At 51.8% G+C, this 25,373-nt stretch overlaps 1 protein-coding gene across 1 annotated transcript in view; it reads left to right on the top strand.

Moving 5' to 3' along the window:
* Positions 1-25,373, top strand: part of ATP6V1B1 (ATPase H+ transporting V1 subunit B1) — a 78,374-nt gene continuing 53,001 nt past the window's right edge. Inside the window, exon 1 of the mRNA XM_026659546.1 lies at positions 1-109. Within this exon, the coding sequence (XP_026515331.1) occupies positions 1-109 (109 nt within the window). The remainder of the gene's footprint in view (positions 110-25,373) is intronic.

Here is a 25,373-nt window from a genome sequence, read left to right as displayed (position 1 = left end):
ATGGCTGCCAAGGTAGAGGTGAGGCTCAGCGGGCACCCAGGGGCGCTGGCAGGGGCCCAGGAGCATGTCCAGGCCGTCACCAGGAATTACGTCACCAACCCCAGGCTGAGTGAGTACCGTCGGGGGGGCCGTGTCGGGGGGGCTGTGCCGGGGGGAGGGGGGCTGGCGAGAACGCCCCCCCTGCAACAGCTGTTCTTACCCCCCCATCCATAATGTTAGCCCTGCTAGCACCCAGCCTGGGGCTGTGTATGGGGGGGGGCAGCAGGGGGAGGGGAGAACTGTGGGGACTTGAGCTCTTTGCATTTAGGCCCCCCAAGGTCTGTGTGGTTTCCACCTTGGCTGGATGTGGTGACTGGGTGTGGGGAGCTGGACTTCTGGGTTCTTTCCCCTGCTCTGCGGCCCGGGGCAAGTCACGTCCCTGCCCCATGCCTCAGTTTCCCCACCTGTCCTTTCTGAGCGGCTGGAGCACCTCAGGTGAAGTGCCAAGCCTGGTACACGTTTCTGGGAAGTGCACGGAGGGATCCTTCCGCAAACCCTGGCAACTGAGGGCATCTGTATGGCAGGCTCAGGGGGGCTCCCTTCCCCCAAGGGGTGTACATGGGGCCTGTTGGATTGGAGTCCTGAACTCCCTCTAGGACGGGAACCCTTTTAGTCTCTGTCTTCTGCCTCCTCCTTGTGTTAGCTGCACCCCCAGCCCAGAATGACTGAGAGGAAGTGACCCTGGAATGGTGCCAGGGCACCGTTTCCCTGTGGCTATGGGGCTGACTCACCTGCCCCATAGCTTCTTACAACGCTTGGTGTTCACACTGCGGCTCGCTGTCTGGGAGGCTGTTTCATACTGAAGTAAAAGGGTGACATTTACCCCAAAGAGAAGGGCACTGGGCCAGGTTCTGTTCTCAGCAACTCTGGCATAAATGCGGAGTGACTCCAGCAAAGCCGATGGAGTGACTCCAGATCTACACCAGTGTAAATGAGAACAGAATCAGGCTCAGAAAGTGGATTGCTCAGTGAGAAACTTTAGATGGCAAAGGAGTCTATCTCTTCCCAAATTCTGTATAGAAGTCACTTGGCAAAGTACTCCGCAGTCTCCACCATTACCCCTCCTCCCCTCAGGTGTTGTGAGTGGGTGAGAGAGAGAGAGATTGGGTTCTGTTTGTGTGTTTAGTTGTGTGTGTGTGTGTGTGTGAGAGAGAGAGAGAGAGAGAAAGAAAGAGAGAGAGAGATAGGGTTCTGTTTGTGTATTTAGTTTTGTGTGTGTGTGAGAGAGAGAGAGATCGAGATCAGGTTCTGTTTGTGTATTTAGTTGTGTGTTTGTGTGTGAGAAAGAGAGAGATTGGGTTTTGTTTGTGTATTTAGTTGTGTGTGTGTCAGAGAGATCAGGTTCTGTTTGTATATTTAGTTGTGTGTGTGAGAGAGAGAGAGAGAGAGAAAGAGACAGATCAGGTTCCATTTGTGTATTTAGTTGTGTGTGTATATGAGAGAGAGAGAGAGATCAGGTTCCGTTTGTGTATTTAGTTGTGTGTCTGTGTGTGTGTGTGAGAGAGAGCGAGAGAGATTAGGTTCTGTTTGTGTATTTAGTTGTGTGTGTGTGTGTGTGTTTACTTGCCTGTCTTCCTCTCTGCCTCTGGACACGTGCAGACTGCAGGTCTGGGTGTGCGTGGCTGTCTCTGTGTGCAGACATGAGTGTCTGTGTCCCATCCACACAGCCAGCGCCTCAAGTCCCCTGCCTTGCAAATGCTCCCAGCTAACCTTGCCCAAGGAGAACTCCCGGAAGAGGTCCCAGTAGCTCCACTCCCTGACGTCAGCCCAGCCTGACAGCTTCTCAGAGTAATACACAGCCCTGCAACGGGCACTGGGGCCCCAAATGTGCACCGCTCCCAGGTCACGGCTTCTTCATGAGCAGAAGCAACAGATGAGCTGAAGTCTTTAAACAAAACCAGTCTCCCCCAGCCACTCAGACAGCAGCACCTGCTGCTTGCGTGCATCCCGTGGACTGGCTTGTGTGTATGCGGCACTCCCACCCTCCACTGGATGGAATCAGAACTGCTCAAGCGTGTGTCATGGGCCCTGCACTGCACACAGCTACCGGAGATGCTCTACAGGCTTGGCTTGTGGAACAGGAGGATCTGAGTTGTGTGCCCCGCTGATGCTGAGTGGCCGAGGGATGCAGGGGAAGGAATCTGCAGGGGACTGGCTAGCGTGGGGGTGGGCTACAGAGCCTTTTCCTCTCTAAGGCACCTGTTCCACTCAGCCCATCAGTCCAGACAGGTGACGGCTACTGAGTGGACTTTGAGCACTGAGTCTGGAGAGGAGGGAGACTCAAGTCCAGGTGTGCACCTCGCACTAACGGCCAGCACGGTGGGCACTAATTGGCCCCTTGTTGGCAATCTGTGTAGAAAGGGCCTCTGGAGAGAGACCAGCCCGCTCATCCCTAGAGCTGGTCCCTCCCTGCTAGAGCAGCATGGGGGAGCCTTCAATTCCTCAGTCCCAGTCCCGGGCCTCAGTTGCTTGGCCACCCGTGGCATGAGCCGGGGCAAAGCCTTTATCCACCCAGTCCCCTGGGTTGTGGGCACAGAGCGGAGGGGCCGCACCTGCCCCAGTAATTCAGCGCAGGTGCCAAAACCGGTGGGTGCATGTTTCGCAGGCCCCGCATGTGTTTGCGAAAAGACCACCTGGGTCTGATTCTCTTGGCACGTCCCCCAGCTCTGCGCTCGGGCGAGCCCATTGTTACTCCGGATTGACACCCGTGGAAGTGAGAGGAGACCCAGGCTCTCTCTGCCTGTGGTTAAACAGCTGGGGTGCGCTGTGACAGCAGCGTTCCAGGCAAGCACGTATCGGCTCTTCGGTACCTGGTGCTCCCTGTCCCCCCTCAGTCTGGCCTTAGCCGGCTGCCTCAGGGCCCAGACTGTCTGTGTTTGTACAATGCCGAGCCCAGGGGGCCTGGTGTGTGACTGAGGCCCTAGATGCGATAGCAATACCGAATACTTGGAAGCTAGCTGGCTATCCATCCCACACTCATCAGCGTGGTAGCTGGCGCTCCCTGCCTCAGTTTCTCCCGCTGTACAATAGGGTTAAGTACTAATCAGCCCCTGTCTCCGGGACGTGTTGGGTGCTTGTCAGGTAGTATTGGATTCGTGTGGGGCAGGGGCCAGGGAGGGGGAAGGACGCTGCGGCTGCTGTTCTGTACAGCTGCCCTGAGATCAGGAAGGCCTGAAAGCCACTTTCCTTTGCCTGAATGCTCCCCTCGCCGTGTGCCGCGATCTCCGTGTCCAGTTCAAGGCGAATCCAGAGCGCCCTGGTCAGGCTCTGCCTCCGCTGCATCTGTTTACCCTCACCCGGAGCTGAACCGGTCCCGCGGAACAGCTCGTGTTTGCTGTCAACAGCGCAGGCTGGGCTCACCGGGAACAGCGGCTCTCCTCGCCCAGTCCGACCAGGAAGGGGTTGCCTTGCCCTTGGGCAGCTGCAGGGGCAAGGGAGCGCTCAAAGCCAGGAGGCAAAGCCCAGAGCCAGTTTGAGGCAGAGAGCGAGGGCCAGGCTGCTGCTGATTCAATTCAGGCTCCACAGGGTGAGGGGGAAATGGCTCCCCTCCCTTTATTTTGGTAATTACAATTTTTGGAGAAAATTCTCATTTAAAACTGATTTTTTTGGTGTGTGTTTCAGCAACTGGTTTAGTCCCCCCCTCCCTTTTTTCTCCCCGCCCCCTTTTCCATTTTTCCCCTGAGAAAAGGAGAAGGGAGGCGAAAAAATGAGAAAAAGTCAATATTCAGGATTTTTTTGTAGAAAAACTAAAACTAGTACAATTTGTCATCCAATAAAGTCCCAGAACCTGCCCGACGGGACCTGGGACGGGTCTGCCCCTAGGACCGAGGTGTCCTCCATCCCAGACTTTCACCACCAGCCCCTCCTCCTTTCCGGATGCAATTCGGGCTATAGTTCGGCTTAGCAGAATGCGATTTTTATTCTGTTATAATGTCGCTGGGTAATACTGAGGTTCATTTGGAAGCATTTTCCCTCTGTTCTGATCGATGTACATTTTCCCAGATGTGGGAGATGGAGCGGGGGGGGGGGAGTGTCCGAATAATTCTTTAATGAGAGGAGACGCTGAGATTTTAAAGCTTTATAACCATTAAAACACAAAGTGTCAATATCCCGTGTCGAAATATACAGAGTAAATCTCCTCAGATCGAACTCGAATAAGTTCCCAAGGAGCATTTTCTTGCTTTGCCTCACTACAAATTCCCACGATGATCAGTGGAGACCTGTTTTCGCCGGTTTGTGTGCATACGATGAAATGGACGTTTGCTGACATTTGCCCCCCCCCTGGAACCAAACCCTTCCACCCCAAACAATATGAGGCCTTGGAGCATTCAGGGGTGCACCCCAGAAGCGAGTTTCTGCCCCTGGTCACGCGTGTTGGCATGTTGGCCATGCGTGCTGCTTGCATAGAGCTTTTTGTTTCGTGGGTGCAGGTTATCAGGACTGGGGGGTTCCCATGCTCTCCATCTGGTTGTCCCTAGGGCTGGTCCCCCCCCCAGTTCCCAGTAGGGGAGTGCTAGCCATACGACATGAAAGAGAGAGGCCGCACCGCCGTCACAGAGGTTGCTAGGATGGGCTCGCTTGGTCTGGTGTGCACCTCTGGTGCTTAGCGGAGGCTGAGTGCCCCGGGGCTGTAGCACCAGGCTCGCCCCCTAATCACGCCTTCGCGCCCAATCCCAATCTGGATCCAGCGCTCAAGTCTGCTCGGATGTGGGGATCTGGTTCACTCACTGGCTTCACTGGGAGCTGTGGCGAGAGGCTCTGGGTTTAGCCCGGTGGAATTTCCTGCCCATTTTCTAAGCTGAAAAGTTTTTGGCCGTTCAGCCAAAGCTTCAGAAAAAGTAACTTTCGGATGCCTCTCCTGGCCGACCATCTGGATCTCCAGGCTGCTCCCCTGACACTGGCTCAATAGTAAACCAACTCGCCCCTACTGTGAGGTCTTGTCTGTATCACAGGAGCCGCTCCAGGCCCCGACTAGGACCAGGGCCCCACTCACTCCCTTGGCCAGAGTCAACAGTCAGTCCCTGCCCCGAAGAGCTGACGGGCTGAACTGGCAGAGGGGGAGAGGGGAAACTGAGGCCCAGAGAGAGGCAGGGACTGGCCAGCTGTCAGACAGCAGGTCAGTGGCACAGCCAGGACTAACACCCAGGTTTCCTAAGTCCGAGGCTCTAGGCACTAGGGAACGCTGCCTCTTGTTTGAATCTTTACAATATGGCTAGTGTCCTGGCAACCAGCTGCCAGGGAAGCCCCTGCTGCATTGCTGGGAGTCCAGGCTTCCCTGTAACTAGTACGTCAGTGACATGGGTGCCGAATGCAGACCTGAGCCTGCCTGCTGATTTACCCCCGCTCCCGGCTGACGGGATAGGCAGGGGCAGGGCTTTGGCCAGGAGCTCTCCAAGGAAAAGACAGCAGCTGCCGGAGATGGAGTGGGTGACGTGGCACGGATGGCTCCTCCCTCTGAGTCTCTGCCCCCTGCTAGGGGGCGCTGTGCTGCTAGAGGGCCTGTCTTTCGGCTGAGATTGAGAAGGCAAACCAAGGTCCTGCCCACCTGCAGTCGCTGACGGTCCCCTGGCTCTCCCCCGGGGGCAGGGCCGGGAGCCTCGCTCCCTGGGCCAGATTCCAGAATTACATTCTCCCTCTCCGGGTTCCCCTTGTGGCTTCAGCTGAACAGAGGAGTCTCCTTTGCCTCCTAAACTGTTGTGTGCTGTGGCCATGGGGCTGCTGTGTCTCGCCCCAGAAGTGGCTGCATTTCTGGCGTTGGTGAAGTCGTTCTATAAGCCGTTTGGAAGGCACTTTGGGATCCCTCTGAGCCTCGCTGCACCCATAAGGGGAGGATCTTTTCACTAGACCAGGGACGCAGGACTGGCAGGGGCCTCGTGGGCCATCCAGGCCAGGCCCTGCCATCCCAGGCAAGCCCTTCATGTCACCCCCTTACTTATCAAGCTCCATCTTCAATCTGGTTAGTTGGTTGCCCCCCAGCTTCTGCTATTGAGAGGCTGGTGCAGAACCTCCCTCCCGCGCTGGAGCTAGAGATCACCATAGGACCTTCGCTGTCTCTTCCTCCTCCGTCGGGCTCAGCTGAAGGTCTCCCAGCCAGGAAAGGCACCTCCAATGAGCAGCCCCCTCCACGACCCGCCCTGCAGTGCCCCAAAGGTTTAGCTCCAGAGAGGCCGCTGCAGATCTCCCCACGCTGCAGATGCTGGGCCGGGCCAATCCGCCTGCTGCTAACCTCTGTGACCTCCCGTCTGCCAGGCGTGAAGGAACACGCTGTTCTTAACAGGGATGTGCTCCGCGGGGTCAAGGGCTTGGAACTGCGTCTGAATGTGTCTTTCCGATTCCAGGCCTGCTCGTAAAGGGGCCGCTTTCGCACTGCACAGCCGAGGCTGGAGGAGAGGGGGCAGGGGGAGCAGAGACTGAGGGCACTGGGTGAGTGGGGGGGGGGTCTCAGGGTTCAGGGGTAGGTGTCTTCAGCAGAAATTACGCCGTAACTGTAGCAAAGTCGCTACACTTTCTTGGCACTTCTCAGCTGGCACAGCCATGACGGCAGTATAAACAGTGGTGAGCCGTCGGTTCCTTGGCCGCCCGTGTTCCGTAGTCTCTCTGCAGCCTGGTCCGATATTCACGCTCTCGGCTGAGAGTTTTTCCTCCCTCCCTCCCAAAATTTCGCTCCCCCCTTTCCCCTGGCGCCTGGCTGTGCCCCTGCCTCTGACACTGCTCCGGGCGGCAATGACCAGCTCTCAGTTCCCTGGGGAGGCAGAAAGGAGACAGCCGCGGTCAGTTACCCCAGTTGTGAAAGGCAAAGAGCTACAGACAACTCTGCCGACTCCCAGGGAGAGATTTGGCCTGTTAATCAGAACCCAACACAAAGCGATCATGGTGGGCGGACGGGGACCTAGTCTGCCTGGAGGCATCCAGCTCCGGTTCGTGATCAAGGCAGTTTTCCCAAGCTCAGGAAGGTGACTCAGGCCAGCTCGGTACCTGGATAGGAAACCACCGCAACATGGTGCTAGTGGGTGAGTGGGGTTGTTGATGCCGTAGGTACTATTCTACCAGCTGGGGGCGCTGTTCTGCTGGAGCTGCTGCCCTTTCCGATAAGATTGGTGCCTCTGAACACCTTTTGCTAGGCAGCAAGTGTGATCCCAAAGCCCTGCCCGACTGCTTGGCTAGGAAATGACATTCTGCCAGCCTACATGCGCCTTGCGATTTCCGCTGGTTACAACGGTTTTCTACGCTTTCCACCCAAAACTGTTGTGCAGTGCCGCTACCTGTTAAACAGCTGCCACATTCCACCCCAGAGGTGGCTGCATCACAGTGATGGTTATAGTTTGCAAAGAGCTTTGGGGAGTGAATGGCATTCTAGACACGTAAGATATTTTCCTTTGTTTGCCTGAGCCCCAAAACAGTCTGTGGTCAATTAAACCGAGAGCAACCAGGAGGAAGAATTGAACACCTGCTCCCTACGGGGTCTTGGGGTGTGTTTGTCCTAACGTTTCGCTTGAAACCACACAAAATCCAGGCAAATGACTTGTTACAGATTGTACCTCAGGCTGGTGACAGATTCAGCGACTGAACTGCTGTGCTCTGAGCAGCTGCTGGTGATAGCTCAGCGCTAGTTGCTTACAGCCCTTTGCATGGACTGGAAAGCCCAGCAGGGCTGGCGGTAGGACAGCTATTCCCCATCCGACCCCGTTCCTTTCTCCTCGGGCACTGCAACCCGAACGCTGCCCAGCGAGAAAGGCAATTGCCGGCTAACGGCGTGCTAGGACGTGATAGAGAGACAGGGGCAGGGGAAACGGCCCAGATGGACGGCTGAGAGAAAATGACTGAGGAGGGAGTTATACAGAGGAGAGAGAAAAAGACAAGCTGGAGCACGAGGAGAATGGAGGAGAGGGAGAGGGACGAGGAGGTGGCTAGGAGGTCAGAAAGTTTGGGAGGGCCCAAGGCTCTACAGCCCTGGAGGGTCCCTTCCACTTTATGTCTTAAGTTCCTAAAATCTCATGCTTCAGGGCCCAGCCAGTCATCTGTAGGGATCAGGAAGGTGTCCCCCACCCCCAGTGTATTCTGGGTTTTGTTTTGAATTGTCTCCTTCCTCTGAAGCGTCAGGGATGGCCACAGCGAGACGTGGGACGCAGGACGGGGTGGGCCGTGCTCGGAGATGGCAGCAGGTCTCTCTCGCTCGGCTGCTTGGCTGGCTGGCTCTTGCTCACGTGCTCAGAGTCTAGCTGATCACCGTGCGTGCGGTCAGGAAGGAATTTCCCCAGCTCAGATTGGCAGGGACTCGGGCAGGGGGGCAGGTCCCCTTCCTCTGCAGTGTGTGAATAGCTCATGTAACCATTTCCCTGCTATCGTGGTGGCCTCGGGCACCGGTGCGCCTCAGTCCTTCCTATTCCCCGCCTGTGGCACATACTCGGCCAGTCTCCTGCAGCCAGGCGCTAATACTTCGGACTCATTTCAGTTGCTGGGTTTAGCGTGAGGGTGCTGGGTGGGCCCGTGCTCTGCAGGAGGTCTGACTGGGTGCTCTGGTCGCCCCTTCTGGCCTTAAACTCTCTGACTCTAGCTGGGAGCAGCAGGGAACCGTCATGAGTAAGGGAGTAGGGGGATATCAGGCCAGAGGGCCGGGGGGCGGAGGGAGAGGGTGTGAGATCGGAGGGAGTGGGGGAGGTGGTGGATAGAAGACCAGAGAGGTTGGGGGTCAGGGGAGCGGAGGGGGTTAGGGGTCAGATTCAGGTCAGAGAGGCTGGGCTGGGGAGAAGAGCTCACTGTGGGGCTGGGAGGAGTGTAGGATGGTGATACAGAGCCTGCTCCTGCTGCCATTGAAATCAATGGACAATCCCCATCAGCGCCTGTCGTGCAGGACCAAACCCACAGCCATCCCCTGGGCGGCTGAACGCTCGCTCCCAGAGCAGCGGTGCCGTTCAGCGCCCGAGCTGGCGAGAGAGCCAGGCACGCCAGGTGCGTGCAGCCGGATCAGCTTGTGCCTTGCAGGGGGATCTCGGCTCTGCTCGGGTAACGGGTCAGTGGCATCACAGAACCTTCTGTGGCCTCGCTAAGAAGCACGGCCCTCGGCCAGCACGCAGCGCCAATCTCTGAGCCCGCGGCCAGGGAATCAGGGAAGCACAGCCTGCCACCTCTCAGAAACCACGGTGGATATTGCCAGTGAGCCGACGCGCTGCTGGAAATCTCTCACACCACAGCTGCTGCTGGTGAGCGTTTACTTGTCACGCTCAGCCAAGTTTACACCTAAAGACAGTTTCCGATTGCATGTCGGTGGGTGAGCTGGATTAATGCAGGTTTTGCGAGTTATTCCTGGGTAGCCCATCAGTCATTTGGCCCTAGTGTGACCGTTGCTGGAATGCTGGGTCCAGCTCCAGTGTCCACAGTTCAAGAAGGATGTGGATAAATTGGAGAGGGGTCAGAGAAGAGCCACAAGAATGATTTAAGGATCAGAAAACGGCCTTGTTGGGATAGACTCAACTTGCTCAATCTATTTAGTTTACCAAAGAAGAAGTTAAGGGGTGACTTGATCACAGTCTACAAGCATCTACGTGGGGAACAAGTATTTGATAACAGGCTCTTCAATCTAGCAGAGGCAGGTCTAACACGATCCAATGGCTGGAAGTTGAAGCTAGACAATTTCAGACTGGAAATAAGGCGTGCATTTTCAATGGGGAAAGTAATTAACAACTGGAACAATTTACCAAGGGCTGTGGTGGATTCTCCATCAGTGACAATGTTTGAATCAAGATTGGCTGGTTTTCTAACAGCTCGGCTCTAGGGATTACTGTGGGGCAGGTCTCTGGCCTGGGCTATACAGGAGGTCAGACGAGATGATCACAATGGTCCCTTCTGGCCTTGGAATCTCTGAATCTCTTTGGGTTTGGGTTTCCAAGCTGGAGCAAGCCAAAGGCCAGAAGGCGATAAGTGCTTCTTCCACTCACTCCTGCTAATGGATTGGCGGTGCTTCGAAACAGCTGCTAATACCTCCCCGGGATCTCAGGAGAAACAGTCAGAAGTCAACAGTCGAGCGCTATTGCTTGCGTTCAGTGTCCCTCTACTGTCAAGGTAGGTGTCTGTGCATGGGGGAAGCAGCACCAGGCCTCAGGCCTTTCCCCAGCTCCCTCTAGCATTCTCCATTATACTCTGCACTTGCGCGCTACAGCCTCGGTGCATTAGCATTACGTTTAAACTGAGGATGGGGTGTATTCAGTGCAGGGCCGGCTCCAGCGTTTTTGCCGCCCCAAGCCACTTCGGTGGCAGCTCTACCGCCGACGCTTCATCCTTCAGCGGCAATTCGGCGGCAGGTCCTTCCCTCCGAGAGGGACCGAGGGACCCACTGCCGAAGACCCGGACATGCTGCCCTTTCCGTTAGCCGCCCCAAGCACCTGCCTGCTGCGCTGGTGCCTGGAGCCGGCCCTGTTTCAGTGGTTCAGAGATTCATAAAGTGTAGGCCCAGGAGGGACTAGATCATCTAGTCTGACCTCTTGTACAGCACAGGCCTGTGAATTCCCTCCAGTTCCCTCTGCAGTGAGCCCAGGAACTTCTGTTTGGCTGAAGACACCAAGGGGACCCCTTGTGAACATGGGATTGGAACCACCCCTAGGCAGAGGAACAGCAAAGGGCTCCCAACCTTTGCCCTCCTGAAGGCTGCATTGAAGAATGACCAGAAGCCCAATGATTGCACAAAACTGGGCTGCAGGTGTCCATGGGTTTGTCTGTGCACATACAGCGGAAGGACACAGCGCTGATGTGACTGCTGCAGAATCCGAGTCATGTAGGGTCTCGATACAGTTACAAAGCAAGCCGAGCAGGTTTCCCATCCCACGAGAATTTCAGAGATTTAAGGGGGGGGAAAATCCCGTCTCGAATTGCAATGAAAAATTGAAATCGCAAACATTTTCATGAGCCAAAAATCTGGGGAAAAAATCACCAGATCAGGCTTTGCCAGTAAAAATGTTTCATTTTGATGTTGACCTTTTTATGTATTTATTTAGTCGTTACATTTTTTACTCTAAATTCAATTAAATTTTGAAACAAAAAGTCATTTTGACCCAAACAGAATGTTTTCTTCAGAAAAAGTTGAAAGTCCCGTTTTAACAATTTAGAAAGGGTTGGGGTTTTTTTTTTCTATTTTTCAAAATGGGGAAAACCAGCCCTTTCCTGCAAATAGCTTCAGTTTCAATGAATCGTCATTTTCCAGTGAAAAAGTCTTGTGGAAACACTTCCAAGCAGCTCTCAAAGCAAGGATCTACGAGAGATTGATTGGGACCAGGGCCAGATTTCCAACTAGGCACAGTAGGCACGTGCCAAGGGGCGCCAGCGTTTTAGGGACACCTCACCTCTCTAAAACTGTGTACAATATGAAGGTCAGCTGTAGGCCAGGGGGGCGCTGAAGATACTGGGCCTAGGGGTGCGTAAGGTGTAAATCTGGCCCTGTTTGGGACTTTGGAAATAAACAGAGAAAAAGTGAATCTCAGAAGAGATATTGAAGCTCAGTGCATTGTCAGTATGCATAGACAGGGAAATCAGTGACCCACCAATGTTAAAACTGAAAACAAAGTTGGTTTCAAATAGCCGTCATCGAATAAGCAAAAGCCACGCTATGGAGAGATGCCATTAAGCAGCGTTTGACATAGTGAGAGCAGGATGCTTTAGGAAGTGGTAAATATAATTCAGTTATACCGTTTCTGAAACAAAATCTGACAGTCTCAACCATTAAACATAGAATGACCTGGCATTGCAAGAACTGGAGAGAGTAATTCTAGATGGATGGCAAATTAAAAAAAAGCCAAGTACTTCTCAATACAAAAACATACTGGAACGAGACCAGATTAAATGGTTGCATATGCAATTGTGTGTGAAGAACGTTTCACACAGGATGAAGGTTGGAAATATTTACCATAACCCGCAGCACCCATTGGAGTACTGAGACGTGTCACATGAAAGTCTGACTTGTCCTCTGGCCAGGCATAAAGAACAGGCATCATCCAAGTAGGTACAATAAACATGTGAAGCAGAGTGCAAAAGACCTACTGCTACCACATGAGCTTCTTGATTGCCCATGAAAGGGGTGTAAAATTTGGGAGGGCGGAAAAACTCTCAATCAAGAGGGCAAATATCTGAAAGGCCTGCAAAGAGAGTACAGAACACGAGCAGCCCAGGGACTGACGGCTCACCACGGTTTACACTGCGGTCATGGCTGTGCCAGCTGAGAGGTGCCAAGAAAATTAAGCCCCTTGTTCAATGCCAGCTGGGCCAAAGTTGGCCCATGTGGACTTCAGTTAAGGGAAGGTTTCCTATTAGTAGCGAACTGCTAACAAATTGTTTTGTTCAATGGAGCTGTTGCACAACACATCAAGCAGCAGTTAGCAGTACATTGCAAATTGCAGTTAGCTTGCCATGCTATTCTGAATGAGTTAATAACAGATATTGGTTGTGGGAGCTCCCCCAAGATCTCTTCTACTCGGTCACCCAAGAATTCAGTCCTGGTCCAGCCTCATCACTCAGGTTCCTTTACATGGTGTACAGCACAACTATGCTCAGTTGATCAGACTCAAGTGTAGGGGGTGGGTATAGGGCGTAGCACACATCCCAAGTTACACAGCAAACCTCTTCCTTTATAGACGTTTACACGTTCCATTGCACCTGCTATACATTGCATCACACGCTTTGGGCTTGGCTTGTTCACTTTGTAGGAACCAATCCCTGTATAGCATGCTCTGGCCACGCACTGTCCATGCACGACTTGCTCTTTACCTCCTCTTATGTTCCAGGCTTAGCTTGTCCATTGAAAATAGTTCGCCGGGTGCTCCCCCTTCTCAGAGCTAGTACAGACATTCTGTTCCCAGCCTGCTGCTCCATTTACCTCCCTAATCCTGTCTCCCAAGAAACGAGGCCTCTCCCATAACCAACTCCGCATGTCAAACCAGGCCTACGATGATCCACAAATATTTCATTTAATCGGTTATCTTTGATACATCAATACAAGCCCTTATTAGGCCCAGTCAGGTGGGTTATCAAAATATAACAAAGGACTTGATTTTGAAGCCCAAGCAGAGTTAAGATCTCTGTAGTTAGCATTTTGAGAGTATCGCAATACAGCTCAGGGTGATCTATTAGTATCCAATACTTATGGGCAGAAGGATAAAAACCTGAGTGCCAACAGCTTGGCATCTGATGCCAACCTGCTTGCACCAAAGACAATTAAAGTTAAAGCAAGTCAAAACTTTTTAAATAAGCAGGGGTTTGGTTTGGTTTTGTAAAATATGGTCTTTTTTAAATAAAAAATTCCATGAAAATTTGCAAGAAAGGAACATTTTTGATAAAATTGTTGTGCCTTTTTTAAGTCAAAAAATGAACAAAAACATTACTGAAATGGTTTAGCAAAACCTGTTTTTTGGGTAAATAATTTTTACTAACTATCTTGATCAATGTTTTCAATATTTTTTTAAATCAGAAAAAAATTGCAAAAAAAGTTTGAATGAGAAACAAAAACTGGTTGTGCTTCAAACACTTCTAAATGAAAACAAATTTGAAAATTTCCATAAAATTATCCTTGGATTCTTCAAACAGATATACTGGTATCTTTATAAAACAGGTACATACTGGGACATTAAAGAACTTTTCTGATAAAATGTCCAATAGTAACCAAGTGCCATTGGCAAGTGGGAGAGAAAGTTAGAAGCAGAAAGTGTCAGATAACTTACTGATCAAAATTCAGAATTTCCATTTCCATCCTGCAGAACAGAAAATCCCCCAAATTTCCATTTCAGAACATTTTATTTTAGGAAAATGTCTGCATTTTATTTCAGTGTTAAAAAGAAATAGTCCCTGGGTAATTTGGTTGAAATAGAAATATGAGTTTGTAAAAAAAAATTCAGTCTTGTCAAAACCATTTTTTTCCGTCAAAACTATTTCCACTAAATTTTCCAATCAGCTCTAAACAGAACTGCCCCAGGGGTCAGTCTGACAAGAGAAACCCCCAAAATGTCCCAATAAAAGCATAGCGCTCTATTTCTTGAGGACATCAGGACTGCTGTTGACAGTGCTCCATATGGGCAGAAGTAATACGTGCCCACCCGGCGACTGAGCAGGAAGAACACCGGAAGCAGTAGTATTGTATTTGCTTTAGGGGTCGGTGGATAGCGATGCTGACCCATGACAGGGGTTGTAACCCTGACTCATGCCAGGTGACACAGGTCAATGTCCAGTCTCTTCCCAGCCCGCACTCCTGTGGCTCAGGGTTTTATTACACCTGTAGCTTCCACAGGACTCCTCCTCCTCATGGAATGCAAGGGCCTTTGTGGGCTCTGTAGACCAGCATGGGCCGCATTTGAGCAGCAGATTCTACTTTGGCCACTTCAGCCTCCAGCCCTCTCAGACCCTCAGATACAGCAGTGAGGGGTGCACAAGAGACAGCGCCCATCGAACACTTTGCATTCACTAGACTGTGGATTTAGCCTAGAAGGATTGGCCTGGTCACTGCTTGGATGGGAAATCTCCAAAGAAACTCCAGGATGCTGCAGCAGATGAGGATCTATCTTATCTCCTTCGAGTGTGCCATTCCCCATGGTATCCAGGCACATCTTTCAATAAGGTGTGCTCTTGTCTCCATCAGTTCAGGACTGATGCCCCAACACAGTTCCAGGGGGTACTGTGTAAAATTGAGATAATAGAATCGTAAGATTGGAAGGGCCCTTGAGAGGTCACCTAGTCCAGTCCCCTGCACTCATGGCAGGGCTAAGTATTATCTAGACCAGGGGTAGGCAACTTATGGCACGCGTGCCGAAGGCAGCATGCGAGCTGATTTTCAGTGGCACTCACACTGCCCAGGTCCTGGCCACCAGTCCGGTGGGCTCTGCATTTTAATTCAATTTGAAATGAAGCTTCTTAAACATTTTAAAAACCTTATTTACTTTACATACAACAATAGTTTAGTTATATATTACAGACTTATAGAAAGAGACCTTCTAAGAACGTCAAAATGTATGACTGGCACGCGAAACCTTAAATCAGAGTGACTAAATGAAGACTCGGCACAGCACTTCTGAAAGGTTGCCGACCCCTGATCTAGACCATCCCTGACAGGTGTTTGTCTAACTTGTTTTTAAAAACCTTCAATGACCGAGATTCCACAACTTGCCTAGGCAATTTATTCCAGTGCTTAACCACCTTGACAGGAAGTTTTTCCTAATGTCCAACCTAAACCTCCCTTGCTGCAATTTAAGCCCATTGCTTCTTGTCCTATCCTCAGAGGCTAAGAAGAACAATTTTTCACCCTCCTCCTTTTAACAAACTTTTATGTACTTGAAAACTGTTATCATGTCTCCTCTCAGTCTTTTCTTCTCCAGACTAAACAAACCCAATTTTTTCAATTTTCCCTCATAGGTCATGTTTTCTAGACCTTTCATCATTTTTGTTGCTCTTTTCTGGACTTTCTCCAGTTTGTCCACATCTTTCCTGAAATGTGGAGCCCAGAACTGGACACAATACTCCAGTTGAGGCCTAATCAGCACAGAGCAGAGCGGAAGAATTACTTCTCGTGTCTTGCTTACAGCATTCCTGCTAATACATCCCAGAATGATGTTCACTTTTTTTGCAACAGTGTTACACTGTTGACATATATTTAGCTTGTGATCCACTATGACCCCCAGATCCCTTTCCGCAGTACTCCTTCCTAGGCAGTCATTTCCCATTTGGTATATGTGCAATTGATTGTTCCTTCCTAAGTGGAGTACTGTGCATTTGATCGTGACCACTTGTAGCCTGAAGATCCTTTTGCAAAGACGGCAGGGTGGATCCCAGTGTCCGGGCCAAATTCCAGTTTGGGAGAATACATCCCACTGGCCTAAAATAACCCCTGTCATATTGGACGCTGTATTCATATTCTCTTCATGTCCTAAACTATTGTGCTGTGCTGCCGTGAGCTATTAAACAGCTGCTGTGTTCCAGCCCCCAGAAGTGGCCGCATTTCAGAGGCAGGCGGAGTGATTCCGGTTTGTAAAGGGCTGTGGGGGATGCTATATAAATGAAGGTTTCCTGCACTTCATAGGAACATAGGACTGGAAGAGCCAAACCCCTGCTATCGCAGGCAACCCCGTCATCCCATCCCATTCATAAACTTATCAAACTCCATCAAAACCTTAGTTAGGCTCTTTGCCCCCGACTCCTCCTAATACTATTTATTATTTGTCTAACCGCAGTGTCCAGGGCCTGGGAGCCCGTTACACTAGGTGCTGTACAAACTCAGTGCAGAAAGACAGCTCCTGCCCCACAGAGCAGTCTAAGGACCTTTCCAAAGCAGCCAGTGCTGGCCACTGTCAGCGAGGCCCCGGCTCAGACAGGCCCACTCCTCAGGCAGGTCCTGGGCCAGACCAGCTTTGCCTGGAACACTCCCAGCTGACTACCCCACATGTTGAGCGATATTGCCACACCCCGGGCAGGAAAAGTGGTTTTTCGGGGGGCTGATTTTTGGGGGGGAGTTTCCAAGGTTTCATTAAACGCCCGTTTCCAAAGCAGGATCCGGCGACATCAATTGTCTCCCATGAAGCCAGTTAAAGCCAGCGCTCGATTTCACCGGGATAGGGTCCCTCTCCCGCCCCCCGCCCACCGAGGGCCCAAGTCTGTTTTGTCTGACAGAAAACGTGACAGCGAGTCCAGCATTTTTTCCAGGCTAGCTCATTGGCTTCACGCTTGGGCGAGCCTGCCATTCAGGGGGCCTCCGTCACATGACCGTGCAGGTGTGTCTGGGAACCCTCCACTGCAGGCCCTAATTAGTGGCATAGTGTGTGACCCCCCGCTGGGCCTTTCACAGGGTCCGGTCGGCTTGGATAGGCCAATGTGTTTGACAGCGCTGCACAAACTGACACATCGCACAATGGGCAGGTTGCATAAGAGCGAAAGCTGGTCACTGAGGGAGCGTCGGAAAAGTTCGAAGCAAGCGCAGGCCTCTCGGGAAAGGGGAGGGGGGCCCGGTGCATACATCAGCTGTTGAGCAGGAGACGTGTCTCAATGGATTGTCCAGTGTTACGGCCCCGGCTCAGGGTCTGATCGTGCGAGATACTGAGTGGCCTTAACTCTGTTCGCCAAGGGCTCTCGGCTCCTTGCAGAATGTGGCGGCTGGGCTGAAAACTGCTACAGGCGTTGGCTGCACTGGGGTATCAGTGTTGCTTCATAGAATTCACGGTGCTTCACACGGGGTGGTCGTGATCACTCTCCTCATTGCACAGCGGGGGAAACTGAGGCACAGCGAGACAGAAGGGCCTTGCCCAAGGGCACTCAGTCGGTCCGTGGCAAAACAGGGGATAGAGCCCTGAGGTACGTCTACACGGCAAAAAAAAAAATCCCCGCAGCAGGTCTCGGAGCCGGATCAACTGACTCAGGCTTGTGTTACAAGGCTAAAAATAGCCTCCAGGTGTCACAGTCCACACTGCTAGTTTTATCCCCATAGCGTGAGCCCGAGTCAGGTGACCCGGCTCTGAGCCTTGCTGCCCCGGGTGCTTTCGTGCAGTGTAGACGTACCCCGAGTATCTGGCGCCTGCATGTGGATTGAGGCATGGTGCTGGGTGAAGACTGCAGGGCAGTGGGCAGCTTGGGTGTGCGAGGAATGCAGGGTCAGAGCAGCCGGTGTGGTTTGCAACCTCCCTTAGGACACAGGGAGTTCTGCTGCGAGGCCTTTCGGAGCCGCTCACTTCACCGTCTCAAGGTCTTTTGGAGCCGCTCACTTCACCGTCTCCTATTTTATAGGAGGCAAAACGGAGAGCTTCGGCAATTGGGCCCAAAAGCCCATATTGGGCCTGCTTCCCATTGATCCGGAGAGCCTTTTACACGGCTTTGCCCCTGACGCACACTGTGAGTCCCCTTTAAGTGTACTGAGGCCCTAGTGTAAGTGAGACTCAAGGCCTGTGTATCTGCCGCAGAGCCCGGATTCGAGCTTGGCTCAGCCCCGCTCCTGAACAGTGTGTGCACTCCCTTGCGTCTCATGGCCCCTGTGTCTGAGTACTGCAGAGTAAAGACTGACACCAGAGCAAAGCTACTGGGAGCATAGTTGGAAATGAGAAATCTGTCTGTGGTTGTTTTGTTTGGGCCGTTATCCCTCTTGCCAGTCCTTATGGTTTTATTGTGAATCGTGCAAAATTTGGTGTTTTTCCTAAAGCGTCAGCTGCTGGAGTCAGGTGATTAGGTGAGTATCCCAGCTTTCATGTAAAAAGGAAAGTAAGTCTCTAGCCCCGCCCTCCCCCTGCCCCCGGTTCAAAGAAAAGCTTGGAAACGTAAGCCCAAGTCTCAAAGACCAGGAGTCCAATAAAAAGACGCCCCATCCACCCACCCACCCACCCAATTTGCTCAATCAGAAACTCCTCCCAGATTCATCAAGGCTCATGAGCTTTTTTAAGGGGTACGTAGGCCAAATTTTGAGCGACCCTTTGAGGGACACAGTGTGCATCCATGCAAACCCAGCTGTGCCCATCCCTACCCTCGAAGGGGTCCTCACAGGTCAAGTCAGAGGCAGAGCAGGGAGTTTCCATTTGTGTGCACGCTTCCCAGGGACCCTCCCAGACCAGCGCTGGCTGGTTCCAGTCCCAAACGGCTGTTTGCTTCGAGTCTGTATGATTCGCTCCCTGTGACTAGTTCCATGACCGGGTTCCCTTTGGCGCGGATGCCTGGGAACGGCAGCTCTCTACGTGTGCCCACGCTCCCGCAAGAGTCACACACCAATGACTGGAACCCCGATTCCTCAATCCTCTTTCATTTATCCCCCAGCTTCAACAGTTCCCACCATCCCTTTGGGGAGCAGGCACGCTCCCTCGTGACCCAGGTGGCCAGTCCCAAGCTGCGCCTGGAGGCTGAGATTTGTTGGCAGCCAGCCGCTCGGCCAGTCCATTGGAAGAGAAATGAACACTTTGCACCAGAGCCCTAAACTCCCCTACAGCCTCCCCTGCCCCCCAACTGAACAGAGGACCCACCCTAGAGATGCCAGGGGAAGGGGGGCGAGGACGGGAGTGGGGAGAGGATGGATGATTGGAAACAATTAGTGCTTTGGTGTGGTTGGGCCGGTTGTCCTCTTTGTCAGCATGGTCAATTTCCTCTGCTACTTCGCCGCCTTCCCCCCCTCCCTCCTGCCCCAAGGGGAGTTAATAGTGCATGATTGTCAGGGCTAATGGAGATTACATGTGACAGGAGCTGTGAATTTGGGGATGGGTGTGTGGAAAGGCCAGGTTGAAAGACTTTCTTTCTGATTTGTTCCCCTCCGCTCCTTGTGCGGAATTGGCAATCACGTCCAACAGCTTCTTTCCCCCTCTCCCCTCACTCCCCCGTCCCAACAAAAATCACAGCCCACCCAGCCAGCCGCTCCTCGGAGGAGTGCCGGGCTTTTCTTCATAACAGCTCAACCCCTTAATTATTTGAATTGGTGTTTTCCGGTGGGGGAGAGGGTCTCTTTCTCTCTCTTTCCTTCCATCACTCATTCTGTCTCAGTCTCTTTACATGTATTTCCATCTTCCTCTTTCTGTCTTTTCTGTCTTCTCTCTCCCTTCCTCCCCTCTTCTTCCTGTCACTCACTTACTGTCACTCCCATGGATGGATTCTCACCATGGCGTGATCAAGGTCCATTTTTCCTTTTGCCTGGTGCTGTTATTTCCTCTTTGCAACAAGGTGGCCCCATTTGCGTGGCAGATCCGGGGCCTCATTGCGCACTTCAGACAAAAGCACAACGCTCGCAATCTAGAATTTCGAGCCTATGCAACAGGTGGATAAAGGAGAGTAGACCCAAGCAGAGGAGAATCCCGTCTTCATCTGCTTTTGATCAGAGAACGTAACTGAATACGCTAGAGAAAAGCAACGGTGGTTGGGAGAGGCCTGAATTCGGCCCAGTAAGGACCAGCTTACGTAGCACAAGCGTGTGTAATTTCAGACAAACCCCTGCGCTGACGCAGAGCTGGTTGACAATTTTTTATTAAAGCTTTTTGCTGCGAAACACGGTTGTTTTGATTAGCTGGGAAATGTCCCACAAATGGATCTGTTCATAAAAATATCACTTTGGGGGCTGAAAGGCTCAAAACGTTTCGTCGCTCGGCAATTTGTTTTTGTTTTCAACATCTACAAACCGAACAAAGTTCGTCGGTGGCTTTTCGGTGAAAATCGGAAAAATTTGCCAACAAACTTTAGAAGAAAAAGAAAAAAGAACAATGCCGGTGTTCCTCGAAAATACACTTTTTGACTAACTCTATGTCCAAGTTTTTTGTCCTTATTTCTATGGGTACGTCTACACAGCAGCTGGGGACGTGAGCTAGTTCACTACAAATAGTGATATGGCCACAGCAGCGTCTCAGACTAGCCAGCCAACTATGTACCCCAAGGGTCAAGTGGGTTTGTATCTGGGCACTGGCTACCTGAACTGGGCAGCACCCTCCTATCTGCTTGGTAGACATACCCTAAGACACACTCAGCCCCTCTGCTTATCTGCTCATCTACCGTATTATCCTGTCCCCTCCCACCATCCTGCATCCACTTTTTGTCTGCCTCTTCCACCAACATTTTCATGTGCTTTCATCCACACAGCACATACGCCTGGAACACCCTCTCTGAACTGATCCTTTAAACCATGTCTCCTGCCCATCCCTCCTCAAGATCCAGGTCTAGCTAAGGGTTTTATCCTGACCACCCATTCCCGTTCTGTCTGAGCGTCTTGCACGTAAAATCCACAATAGTAGCGATGTCCCTAGCGGATTTCACAGAAACTCTGGCTCTTTTCAGGGCCATCTCTCTGTGTGGGATGAGGGGCGGCTGAGTTTTCATTAAGATGTTACTTTCCTTTGGGATTTGTTGGGTGGCTGAAGGGGTGTCAGCGTTGGGAGTGTCATTCTTACGGAGCAGAAGTCTTTCCAAAGAGGAAGGTTTTGCAGCATTTCCTAAAGGTGGCAATTCGCCTGATCTCCTCCAGACAATGGATTCCCTGGACAGAGAGCGCTTTGCTCCCTGCTCTCACATGCTGCATCCTGGGCTGTCGCGGGGCTCCACAGATCGAAATTTGCTCCACAGCTTTGCTCTAGCTGGGGCTTGATCCATGAATTGCTTTGAAGATTAAGACAAAAGGCTTCAGCTGGCATCGGGTGCTGTCTGGGAGCCAGCGACGGGACTTGAAAACTGGCCTGATGTTCTCATGATGTCCTGAGCCACGGTGAAGGTGGGAAGCTACATTCGTGCACACCAGCGATGGGGGGGCAGGTAGGTACATAGGCAGAGGAGGCCGGAGATGCAAGGGGAACAAAAGCAAACCTTGTGGCAATGGAACATGCATGTGGAGAAGCTGGCTGGGCGGCTACTGAGCCAGCCAGGGAGCACGTATGAGCAATAGGAAGTGGGAACTGGTGTATAATGGTCTGATGATCTCTAGTGGCTGTACGCTTGGAAAGAGAATGCTGCTGCCAGCCGTGGGCAGAGTGTCCCTGCCCCAGTGGAAGAGTAGCTACTTTCAGGTAACAGAGCTGCTGGCAGGAGTGGACTCTTCCCAAGCCCTCGTATACTTCCGCTGGAAGGAGATGCCCAGTCCAGCGGCTGCCCGGGAGCCAATGAGTTTCCTGAATGGGGTCACGGCGGCGAGTTTGCGCCAGATGGCTAGGAGCCGGGGCCGCTTTTATAGAAAGGAAAGGACTGAACCGGCCGGCGGCTGCATCGACTACTGTATCATGTGGGTGGTTTCTAAACAACGGGCTGGCTAGGAAAGGCGAGGAGAGAAGAAAAGGCCCCAACAAAACCTCCCAGGGGAAGGGAAGCAGACGGAGCAGCAAAGGATATTTGTGAAAAAGTGGGGAGTGAAATAATAGGAAGAATAGTCACTTTGGGAATAAAAGAGACAAAGGAGGGGAGACCAGTGACTGGGGGAAGCAGCCCCCGCAAACCCCCCCCCAGGCTGCAGAATGGGAGGCCGGTTTGCTGGGCAGAATTGTGAGGTAATTGGGTACCAGAGAGTTGGCTAATTGTAAAAATGGATGGAATTAAGGGAATATGAACATCTCCCTCGACGAGGGTGTGCGGGAGTGTGGGCTGGAGCTATAGACAGCGAGCGGGGAGGTAGCCGTTGGCTATGGGGTAGCAAGAAAGAGGGTGGGAGTCCAGGGAGATTGGCCGAAGGTGCTAGCTATGTACTCAGAAGATCAGGGTTTGCTTGCTAATTCTTCCACAAACTTGCTGTGTGACCTGGGGCAAGTCAATAAATCTCTCATTGTCAGAGGTCTCCATCCCCCAAACGCAGCTACCTCTAATCCCTTTGTCTTGTCTATAGACTGCAAACACCGAAGGGCACGGCCTGTCTCTTACCGGGCAGATGTCGTTTCTAGGTGCCTCTATAATATAAAGTCAGACCTGGAACTGCTTTATCTGGAGCACAATTCCCATTGACTTCAGCGGAAATTGCACGTACTCACAGCTGACAGAAGTGAAGTCCCTGCGTTCAGCTCCTGGCTTTGCCTCTAATGCCTTCCGTGATCGCGGGCAAGGCAGAGAGCCTGTCATGCGGACCGTGATATTTAACGACCCCACAGAGGTGTTGCGAGGATCAGTCAGCTCGCAGAGTGCTTGGAAGACAAAAAGCGTTAACAACTATTCATGTTTTTTCAAACGGCTTTATAAACTGGATGACATTGCACCTTATGCTGGGACTGTGTCAGATTCCCCAGCGGAGTGGAATCGAACCAGGCCAGTACTTGGAGGGGAGATTCCCACCCCCCGTCCCAGGAAAAACCTAAATGCTGCAAGAAATCTTCCGAAGCATTTTGCAGTGTTGTTGTAGCCATGTTGGTCCCAGGCTATGACAGAAACATGGCAGGAACTTCTGTTGGCGTAAGCCTGAAGAAGAGCTCTGTGTAGCTTCTTTGGGGCCGATAAAAGATATTCCATCACCCACCTTGTCTCTGACACGAAATCATATAAGAACACAAGCATGGCCCAACTGGGTCAGACCAATGGTCCATCTAGCCCCACAACCCTTCATTCTCAGTCAGTCCTGAGATAATGCCCCTGTGTGCTGCTAGCTGCCGGAGATGTTATCTGTAGGAGGAGATGTCAAATCAAGATGATGAGCGCTTATAATCGTTACAAACCTGCTGATCCTTTCCGCGAAGGGCACGGTGTGAGTCTGCTGTCCTGTGCGAACGCCAGCTTGGGAAAGAACTCGGCGGTTCCCTACCTTGAGCCCCACTAATGTTTCCAGTCAGTGTCCGCTTATGCTGCTCACCAAAATGAATCTCTTGTTGATAAAAGGTGCCCGCTCGCTGGACTGCCAGCCCCATCTGTCCGTCTGTGTGTCACTAAGGCACCTGTCACCATGACACGTGAATTTAAGTACAGAACAGGCACATGAGAGGCAGCAGCAGAGCAGATCTCCATTGTCAATGAGCATCAAAGGCTGGCGGGGGCAGGATGAAGATTGAGAGGGCAGCTCTGTCTCCATCGCCCCATTAGATCCCTTGCTCCTTTGCAGCATCTGAGAAGCCAATAAACTCCAGGAATAAGGGAAATACGAAAGAAAGTGCTTTAAGATCCTTGACTAGAAGGAGCAAAGATTTAAAAATTTTATTAAGATGATGTTAAAAAAAGTGAACGGTACAGAGTTTAAGCATAGAAGTTTCTGGTTATCAGGGAATAACATACAGATTATCGAGGGTGCAAAGTTTGGTTTAAGATCAGGTGGCATAAGGAATACATAATCTGTGATCTCCCCGATTGGGGGTAAAAGGTTGATGGGTCAAAGTACAGACATTGAGATATGAGGGTATGAAGTTCATAGAGTGGCTATGTTCGGGTGTGGAGTATAATGAGTGGATATGATGATGAGGATGGATTGACCCTCATTTGGTGAGATTTAATGTTCAGGGAGTTTATGGTTCCAGTTCATATGATCCAACGGAGAAAGCGTTACTATAAGGTGTTAAGACACCACGGTGAGCATAGGAATAGTATCAAAATATGCAACCCATGCTCTGGTGTCCCTAAGCCTCTGACTGCCAGGTGCTGGGACTGGATAACAGGGCATAGATCACTTGATAGTTGCCTGGTTCTGTTCATTCCCTCTGGGGCACCTGGCATTGGCCACTGTTGGAAGACAGGATGCTGGGCAAGATGGGCCGTTGGTCTGACCCAGTCTGGCCGTTCTTATGTAGATGGATATGTATGGGGATGGAGGAACTGATAGACAACTAGATGGGGATGTACAGGGATAGACAGGAGGGTGGTTATGAAACATGCCTTTGCACACCTGAAAAAGTCAAACCATCTGTACAGAAAACGTAAGAGCAGAAAGTACAATATTGTCATTGCTCAGGCGTTTTCTGTCCGTTCTGGGAAGAACATGGCAGGATCCCAGCTCTGCCAGCCAGGCACTTCAGGATCCTTCCCTCATTTGATGCCAAATAATAACATAACGAAAAAAATAGAAACCAGACACTGATGCCAAGCCAAGTTCTGCTCAGCTGCTGCCCTGGATTTCCTTCTGGGAAGAGGGCCTGGAACCTCTAGGATACATCCAAGTGGCTCAAAGGTCAAGTGGTCATAATATCACCCAACATGAACCACATCTTGAAGGTAACACATGGAAAGAGGGTCGTGTCGCCCAGACCGCAGCTTGTTCCCAAGCAGAGTCACCCAAAGGGGCGTGAGAGGACAGAGCCAGTGAAAGCGATGGACAGAAAACAGCGTGGGACTGATCAGTCTGGGTTTGAGATCTGGCGGGACTCGACTTGAAAGGGAAAGTGGCAGCTCAGACAGTTGTGGCGGAGGGACAGGCTGGAGGAAAGATCCGAGTCCTGCGCGTACTCACCTGGGTATCCTGCTTGCCGTGGAGACGATAAATGCTGGGGCATGAGCCCAGGTCGGGGGGCTGGAGCAGAGCTGCCAGAGCAAGCACACGTTTTAAAAGAGGTGTTACCAGAATGGCCAACCCCTCCATCTAGTCAGCTGGTCTGTCTCTGAGAACAGAGGAAGGCATAAGCCCTCCTGGTGCAATAGGAAATGAAGGCCTGATCCCCATTGGAAAGACTCCCATTGACCTAGACGGGGTTTGGATGGGGCCCTTGTCTCCGGACCCCAGCTGAGGATCAGTTCTGTCCCCACGCATGAGGTGTGCGTTGGCCCTTGTCACCCGTATCCTCCGGAGCGTCATTGCACGGGCTGTGCATGTCAACGGAGGGTCCTATTCGACTCTGGAGCTGGGATTCAAAGTGGATCTTTGTAGGTACCAGATCTACTCCCTACCCAGTCCCCTGGAGCCCCGCTGAGTTTGTATCTAGTGGAATTCACCGGCATCGTCAGTCATCCAAGCAGCCCAGTGGGTGAGTTTCAAATGGGGC

Source organism: Terrapene carolina, unplaced genomic scaffold (genome assembly GCF_002925995.2).
Source record: "Terrapene carolina triunguis isolate 2854851 unplaced genomic scaffold, T_m_triunguis-2.0 Scaffold633, whole genome shotgun sequence".
NCBI classification, from domain to species: Eukaryota; Metazoa; Chordata; order Testudines; family Emydidae; genus Terrapene; species Terrapene triunguis.
This window is presented reverse-complemented; position numbering and strand designations above follow the sequence as displayed.